Below are 8,971 nucleotides of genomic sequence, written 5' to 3' on the forward strand. Positions count from 1 at the left end.
AAATGTTTGTTCTTATGCCCATTTCCTCATTAATTAAACTAGACCATAGCTGTTGAATCAAAACACAGAAGGATCAAAGCACGAAGGCTAGACATGAGTTAGATTTGACACCCATCATATAAGTGACAGAGAGCAGCACAGCGCTCCCTTGTCCAACCACTGCACAACAGCACTGCTTCTGATTCACCTCTTGATCTCAGCCCTCGATTTTCCCCAATTCAACATTCCAATAGTTGTACACTGGTCAGTGTTGGATTTAGCTTTCTGGGTCCTTTAATTTGCTATATATGTACTCTACACTAAACATGATTAATTGCAAAGAATAATCTCTACAAGAAACCTTCGTAACAAAATACCAGATTCCCTATTAACAAGAAAAGGGGATCGAGTTTAACAGGCCAAAATCGGAGACAAAGAGTCTGTCAAAACATGTACAGCTGGCACAGAACAGCTCTGACCTCAGACCCGCTGTGCTGAAGGAGTCACTAGTAGTAGAAACCTCTAGGTGTAAGAGCTGTAAATAGCCAGAATCAAGTTGGAAACAAGGATGTTTTCTTCTCTGTTTAGTCATCCTCCAAGCTCTCAGCAGATCACTCATCTGTAGCCACTTTCCACTTTGTGCATTTGTTTGTCCTTTTTTGTATTTCATTGTTAGCTACAGGGATATGGACTTTTTCCTCTCTCTTTTTTCTTTTGGTTTCCTTAGTGTCATTCCTCACTTTCTCTGGAACTACTGGATGCCTAATTATCTGCCTGGGAAGTGTGACTTTCTGTCCCTAAAAATAAAACTGTTTTTTTGAGTGACTTTTTTTCTGGATTTTTTTTTTCTTTTGTTGATGTGATTGTTTCCTTTTCCTGGTATTAGAAGCACCAGTTTCTTTGAAGAACTTGCTTGAGGAATCTGCTGTTACATCTACAGCTTCCTTCTTGCTTCTCTTCTGTTTTTTTTTTTTTTTAATGGCCTTTTTTTCTGCTTCTTTTTGCGGGACTTATTTGACCTCTTATGTTTGCAGGATTCCTGGGTAGATGATTTTATCTGAGGAGAGATGGTTTTATCTCTTCCCATTGGTAATATCTTGCTGGTCATTGTCAATTTCGAATTCTTCAGGGTGTAACTCCTCATAACCACTGTGACCCCATCTGTCTGGCATGTTGGTTTCATAATCATGTAATTTCTTGTTCCAGGATTTAGTCTTAAGAAAATCATCTTCCGGTGTCCCAGAAATTTCAGTCCTTGGCCTCTAGTATTCTCTCTGACTTTCTTCCTCAAAACCATCACTAACACACCCAACTTGAACAGGTAACATTTTCCTTTTGATTTCCAGGTGAGTATCTTCCATCTGTTTCTCTTATTTCTATTATTTTCCACATTTCTGATTCTTCTGGATCTTATTGTGAGCATCTGTGTGCCGAATGACATTCCTCAGGAGGACTTTTCCCCAGCAGAGCCCGGGACATTCTCAATTCCTCCATCCTGAGGAAATCAGGCATCTTTGTTAGTGTGAGACAAAGAACCATTCCATTAGAAGATCTCCTGTGACCCGGGAAGCCAACGAGTCAGGGCTCAAAGGCAGCTCTACAGCTTTCACAGGAGTCATGAAAATGCAGGCTTCCCACTGGCTAATGTGCCCTTGTCCGAGGCCCAGGCCCAGCTGCCTTCCCCCAGGCAGTTCTCTCTCACGGACAGAGGCGCTGTGCGGGGACTCTGGACTGGCCCAGCACACGTTAGCTGGGATCCACCCCCCAGGCCTGGGTTTCACTCCCCAGAAAGACCTTCCATTGGGCACCAGGAAGTGTCTACGGTGCCTTAAATGTGAGGGTGTGGAGGGGTGGGGCTTGAGTTTTCCAAGGGGAAATCAGAGAAAACACTCCCATCTTTGTCACAGGGATCCCTGCCCCACAGTGGCCTGGGAGCTCTGGAGCTCGCAATAACCTTCACTGCAAACGCCTGCCCCACACAAATCAGAAATAGGTATTTTAATCAAGACTGAAGGGAATCAGGGAGCAAGGCCCCCGGTAGGGAGAACAGATGCACAAAACCTGTGGAGAAGGGAACACAAGTATAAAACAATGAAAGTGAGAGAGGGTCTGGCATATTATAAAAACACCAAGAAAGCCTGTGTGTTGTTTGGTGTGTTGGGAGTAAAGTTGAATGAAGGAAATAACAGTGGGAAATAGAGGTCAGGGAGGTAAAGGATTTGTGCATTAGGCAGATGGCAGAGCTTTGTAGGATAAGAGGATTAGGGTTTTTACTCTGAGCAAGATGAGAAGCTACTGGAATGTTTGGAAGAGTGACATGATCTGATTTAGACTTGAAAGATACTCTTCAAACAGTTCAGAAGGGACTGCAGAGAGAGAGACCCATTCAGAGAGTGCTGCAAAATCCAGTAAGAAATGGTAGTAGTGTGGACCAGAATAGTAGTAATAAGGCTTTTGAAAGTAGCTAGATTCTGGAGACATGTTTGAGATAGTGCAACAGGCTCTTCTGGTGGCCTAGATAGGGGTGTGAGAGGAAGAGAGGAATTAAGGATGAAACCAAAGTTCTGGGCCTCAGCATCTGGAAGAATGAAGTTCTTTTACTCCTTCACCAACATAGTGTATTATCAAATATTACTTTTTGCTAGTTTTAGTTCATGATGTTACCAAGAACCTAGTTTTATTTTTCTGGAAAGTATGTCTATTCTGTTATTCCCAGACTTATCTCTCCAAGATTGTGAGGTGGCTATGGCGATTCCAAGCATCATATCCATAAGATTACATCAAGAAGGAAGAAAAGAAGCCTTGTCTCTTCATCTTTCATTTTGCAACACTATTTTATTTTTCCAGTGGTCCCCCCCCCCATTTTTAGACAGGATCTTGCTAAGTTCCCCCAACTGGGCTCAAACTCAAGAATTTTCTTTTACTGTATTGATTTGTACTTCATTTAAAGAAGAAAACCTTTCCCATGTAGAGCTTCCTCTCTACACCCCTCCCCAGCTTTAGTATCATTAGCTAAAATTCTCCCATATGCTCATATTTAAACTAATCTTTAGTGAGGGAACAGATCTGTCGCAGCCAGCGACGCAGAGCACTGTCCAGCAGTGCCTCAAACCTGAAAGAGCAGCAGGGTGGAGATGGGGCAGAGAGAAAAGAAGGACGCCAAGACAAGAGTCTGATCAAGGCAACGTTTATTGCCGGCAAGCGTCAGCCTTTTAAAGCAAAAAAACCCCACAAACTATTATGGGATGGGGTTACCATAGTAAATGAAAGTTCACACAGGAAAAGAGCAAACAGGCTCAACAAAAACAACCCACCGTGGGTAGTAGTAACCCGGACAACCACACATCTAAAGGTCAGAGACAAGAAACTGTAACTTTCAGGAATTCCACAAAGGAAACACACCACCTGCTAAACTGGAGAAACTTAACACATATGGAGTTACTAAAGTTTACAATACTTACAACCAATACTCATGATCCCCACACAGATCCATCATCTTATACCAATTATAGCTTACTCCATCGGGCTAGTGTTGGAGCCCAGCACTCTTCAAACACACAAACAGGAATGTGATTACTTTACAAGTTAACAAGGTAGGAGACAGAGTATTGGTCTTTGGGGCAGGCAGGCAACAAAATCTATCACACCAAGCTAATAGATTTGAATTACATCCTGTTGGGATAAGGAACCACCAAAGAATTTTAAGTCCATAAGTAGCAAGATTAGACTTCACAGTAATGTCAGAATGGGGGACCCTCAGGAGGGACACCAGTCTGCAGGTGGGGCCATCAGCTGGAGGGCTTTATTCTAAGATATTTTAAGATTTTAAGCACTTAAACCAAGAACACCTTGGTTTAACATCCAACTGGATGGAAATGGGGAAAGAAAATAGAGGGAAGAGATTCTAGAATCACTGTCACACACGTTTCTGCGTGGGTGAATCACAAGGAACATAGACGAAGATGGGATCAAAGATGATCAAAGATGCGACCATAGAGGAAGGAAGCTTGAGTGAACATGATAAGAGTGAAAAGCTAATAAGTTTGGTTTAGAAAAATGATGTGCCTTAAAGATACATGAAGAGAGAAGAGTAACTGTGGAAGCGTGAAGACAACATTACTAACTCCTTTGGAGGTTAGAGCTGGGTGGAGCACGCAAGGAAGAAGAATAGATAAGTGGAAAGGAAACAACAAAAAGCAAGGCAAGAAACCGACATCTCGTATGAGATGGGTTTGGCTGATTTAGCTCGGGGTTGAGCATCAAGGGCATCTCGAGAAATTTTGAATGTAATTGTAGACAAGCTTTTAAAGAGAAGTTAAAAACCTCTTTTGAAATATGGGTTTCTATAATTTGTTTCAACATGTTGTTGAGTTAGCAAATGAATAGAGATGGTATCAACCCTTTTTTTATTTGGCCTGCTGACTGGAAGCCTCAGAACTCAACCCTGTGAACTGTTAACCAGATAAACATTGTAGGTTTTTGTAAAGTATTATGCTTAACAAAGGCCTCAGGGTATGTGGATTTATTAAGGGAAGTACTGTCCAAACCAAACAGTCAAAGTTTTGGAAGGAAAGTATAACAAGAGTCTTGAGATTAAATGTAGAGTTTTTTAAATGTTTTATGACAGTTATTTCTACCTTCTTCTTTTAGAAAATGTTTCATTATACTTTTGAATATATGTAAGATTAGACTTAAAACTCAAGAAGATAACGTCAATACATTTCAAAAATTATTTCATAACGTATACTGAGTTCTTTCCATGCTGACCTTATTTCAGGCGCTGAGTTGGACTCTAGAATGAATAAAGACACCTCATATTTGTACAATTTTGTGGTTAATCCCACTTTTATGCAACTATTTTACTTGTGATTTCTGAGGCCCAGATAAAATTTAATCCTCGAAGCAACCCTGGGATTGAGGGAAAGAAAAGAAATCTGAGAAATAAGAACTGAAGGAGAAAGAACATGTTATAAAGCTAACCAGGTTAATAAAGTGTGGAGGGGAAGATAATTATGAGACTGAATATATTAATTGGACAATACCAGACAATGAGAATTCTACTTACAACCTCTGCAGCAATCACCCCAGAATGATCAGCATGTATCAATGACTGTCAGCTGCCCTATGTTTGTATATCCCCCCTCAAATCAGAACTAGAGACAACATATGCTCTCCAAAACCAGTCACATGAAATGCCCTGCATTTGTTTTGTTTTGAGGTAGGGTCTCATTATGCAGCTCAGGTTGGCCTTGAACTCATGTCAGTGCTCCTGCCTCAGCCTCCGGAGTGCTGGGATTGCAGGCATATGCCACCATGCCTGGTGACCCTGGCTTCTACTTAACCAGACTCCAGCTTCCCCATGTTAATATGGGGGGTAAGTGTAAGTGAGCCTTCTTCCCTTTTTCATTACATATTAGACGTTCTCACCCTTCTGACAGCATTTAACTCTGTGCTAATGCAAGTAAGTCACTGTCCCCAGTTATATCCAGCTTTCAATAAAATAGCCTCTCTGTCCTCATATGGGTGGTCTTTGCTTTTCCCCACATTCATTTATCATACAGTAGTCAAGTTTTATGTGCCAGCCAGTGGCCAGTGGGAGCAGGTGAAAATCCTCAGCCTATTCAAAGTGGTACGTGAAACAGTAGGTATGTATTAAGGAGGTGTAGGTTGGGTAAAGCTTTCAGAGTAAGACGACCCTTAGGCCAAATGCTAAGGGATGAGCAAGAGTTGGTCAAGAGGCAAAGAAGGTTATGCAAGGCAGGTGGCAGGGCCGAATGAGCAAAACACAAGAGGCCAGAAACACGAAGGCTGCATTGCTGGGAGGAGAAGTGCTGCAGAAAATGCAGTAGCAGCTGGTCGTGGACAATGATGGATGTGGCTGGTTAGGAAAAACTTAGGTTTTATGACGTACAAAGGCTCCTTCCTGGACTTCAGATTCAGGGCTGATACAAGCAAAGAGAATGAAAACGTAAAGGGGCTGCAACCTTTGTAAGGATTACTGCAAGGTCCAACAGAGCACTGACACAAAAGCTCACGTTTGTCACACAGTCAATAAACGCAGAATGAGTGGAGTTAGGCACTTTGCTGTAGATATCATGGTCTCTAGTTTACGCTTTTCAAATGGGATAAGATAATAAAATCCGGACATCAGTTTGGGAGGTGACAGGGAAGGTTTAAAAGGGGAGAGAACTACCACTCCGGCGGGAAAGACTGGTGGTCATGAAATCTCCAAAAGATTGCGGGCAAAGGATGCACTTCTATCACGAATATTTCGATACCCACTGACTGGAGTCTCTCCATTCTGCAGGCAGTCACGGAGAAAGCTACCCGCTGAGAATTTGCCCCACCTGGACAGCACCAGGTCCAGAGTCTGGGACCCTCTTACCAAGTGTACCAAATCTCCCGCCCCTCCAGGCGGAGCCTCGGCACATGCCCTTTCCGATTGGAAGTCCCAGGGCGGGCATTAGAGGCCAACGCTCTAGGGGATTGGTTAGATCGGAGCTCCGCCGGCGTGAGGGGCGGGCCCTCTAGAGGGCCCCCTGTCAGTCATTGGCTCCTTGCCGTTTCCTTGGGGACGTGGCGCAGCCGCAAGCCCGGCCTTTCTTCCGGCTGAGCTGGAGGCAGTGTGTACAGCTCTGGAACCAGCCAAGCGGGACTGAGGGACCGGCAGCCGCTCAATCCTGTGAGTGGGCGCGCGGGAGAGCCCGGGGCTGGGGGAGACTGGGAGCGGAAGTGGGGACCCGACCACCTGGGGACAGCGGGTTCCCCCGAGGATGCAGCTGGCCTATGGGAAAGAGCCTCTCGCAGGATGCTGGGAAGGGTCTGCTGGGCCTGAAGACCAGAGCGGATGGACACCGAGAGGAGTGTGGAGCGTGGGTGGGAGTTATGGCAGACTCTTGGAGGTCAGGTCTCGAGGTTGCTGTGGGAGGGAATCCTGAAACACAGCCAACTCTTTCCAGGTGGTAGATTTAGGAGATGCCTGGGACAAGGAGGCCAGCTTCTCCGGGCAAAAGGAAAAGGAGGTGACAAACGTTGAGACCACTGAAGGGAACCCATGGCTAGGTAAGACTGTGCATGCATCTTTGCAGGAGGCTCACAGGAGGATGGCAGGCAGGCTTGGGGGGCCTTGGGGGGCTGTTACAAGTGAGGTTTGCCCTGGGGCTGCACCTCGACTTTGCATCCTGGTCGAGTGTGTGCAAAGATGGTCAAAGTTGTTCTTTTGAATGGAGGTTCAGTAATAGTTTGCAGCCCATAACCCCGGGGCCGAGGAGAGAATGGGCTTGCTCAAGTCTGAAAATTGTTGGTTGTAATTTTTTTTTTCAAATTTCCTACTGAGTGAAGCTAGGTACCCTTTGAGGAGGGTTAAAGAGGTGTCTTTTTTCTTTGAAAGTAGATAGGCAAGAGGTCCTCTTAAATCAATGTAGAAAGCAAACTTCAGACTTGAATACACTTATCCATACATTATAATATTCTGAAGCTTTTAAAAAAGCATTAGTGTGGATCTATGTGTCCCATTATGGGACAGGTGGAAAATAGAATAAGTCGGGGGAAAGACACAGAACAATAGATACAGTATATTTGTATAAAACCAAGAGAATGGAGATACAGAGTTACATTACCATATATATTGCTATGTATTTATGCCTGTATACTCACAGAATATTCCTGGAAGAATACATAGAAACTGGTAGCAGTGATTGACTCTAAGAGGTGGTGGGGTTAGGGCAAAAGATTTACTTTTCACTGTATTCTTTTAAGTTGGTTTTTGTTTTTATCATATGCATATGTGACTATTAAAACATTTAATAACTCGATTAAATAACTTTTCTGACTATCCAGTTACTTAACAGCATGCTTAGTAAGAATGTTGTAGTTGATCTGGTCCTCAGGCCTTATGAAGATGCTCCAGGAGATAGTGATCTTTTCATTAGCATAAAATTCTTTGAGTTTTACTCAAAAGTACAGTGTTTGAAAAAAGAACTGATATCTTTTTGTAAAGATTGAGACTAAAGAACATTTAGACTTCTGTTGGCAGTGGATTTGTGCCTCTGTTAGAGTTTCAGTCCAATTTAAAATTGATATTTAAGCGCTCAGCTTCAGACTTCACTAATTTTTGTCTCTTTTCAGGATCAGTTTTTCTTACCTCTGCCCAGCCTCCTGGTACTTCACTGTTCCCACAGTGAGCCCATTTCTCCGTCAGCGGGTGGCATTCCTGGGAGTGTTCTTCATATCCTGTCTCCTTTTGCTTATGTTAATCATGGACTTTGGACATTGGGGTGCTTCGTTACCAAGCGATAGGCTATATGAAAGGTGAGTCAGCTTCAGTTCATGTTGATCAGTTTTGGCACTGAAGTCATAAATATTTTGATAAGCTGTTTGCCGCACTATTACCTTTGACCCTTTTGGGAGATATTATACTTTTGTTAGTAAAGTTGAATTCTGTTCACTACATAAAGAATATCTTAAACCCATTTTGAGTACTTTTTTTGCTTTGTTTTTTTTGAGGGTCTCACTATAATTGAATTGAGGCTGTCCTTTGAAGTCACTGTGTAGCCCAGGCTGGCTTTGAACTCACCACAATCCTGGCTCAGCCTCCCAAGTGCTGGGATTACAGGCACGCGCCACCACACCCAGCTTTTGAGTACATTTTTTGTATTCCATTTTGGCTTATTAGTTTTAGTATTTTTTGTAAGTGGCTGTTTTAGAGTTTGTAGTATTCATCTTTAATTTATTGCAGTCTAACTCTTCATGGATAATATAAGAACCTAAACAGCAGCTGGTTATGATGACACATGCCTATAATCCTGGCACTGTGGGAGGCTGAGGCAGAAGGATTGCAAGTTTGAGCCTTGTTGTCACTTTCTACATGATCCATAATTATTGTTTAGCAGTAAACATTTGCTGAGAGCTTATTGTACCTGTTGCTGTGCAAAACACGGGGTACAAAGTGGAATAAGATGAGCTCTTGGATTCTTGGAGATATATATATATA

The 8,971-nt window shown here is 43.1% G+C and overlaps 1 protein-coding gene and 1 pseudogene across 4 annotated transcripts in view; one reads left to right on the forward strand and one right to left on the reverse strand.

Annotated features, from left to right (window-relative positions):
• Positions 1–563: 563 nt before the first annotated feature.
• LOC104872303 lies at positions 564–1,371 on the reverse strand (annotated as a pseudogene).
• A 5,181-nt stretch (positions 1,372–6,552) lies between these two features.
• The window catches only part of Entpd7 (ectonucleoside triphosphate diphosphohydrolase 7), a 51,672-nt gene continuing 49,253 nt past the window's right edge, over positions 6,553–8,971 (forward strand). For all 4 annotated transcript variants that reach the window (XR_004516274.1, XR_004516275.1, XM_010638526.2 and 1 more), the window contains exons 1-3: positions 6,553–6,661; positions 6,939–7,041; positions 8,107–8,289. Coding sequence is in view for 2 of the 4 variants with exons in the window: in XM_010638526.2 (XP_010636828.1) it covers positions 7,034–7,041; positions 8,107–8,289 (191 nt within the window). In the remaining 2 variants the exon portion in view is untranslated. The remainder of the gene's footprint in view (positions 6,662–6,938; positions 7,042–8,106; positions 8,290–8,971) is intronic.

The sequence above is a fragment of the Fukomys damarensis genome, unplaced genomic scaffold, assembly GCF_012274545.1.
Source record: "Fukomys damarensis isolate Sample0158 unplaced genomic scaffold, DMR_v1.0_HiC HiC_scaffold_8, whole genome shotgun sequence".
Lineage (NCBI taxonomy): Eukaryota > Metazoa > Chordata > Mammalia > Rodentia > Bathyergidae > Fukomys > Fukomys damarensis.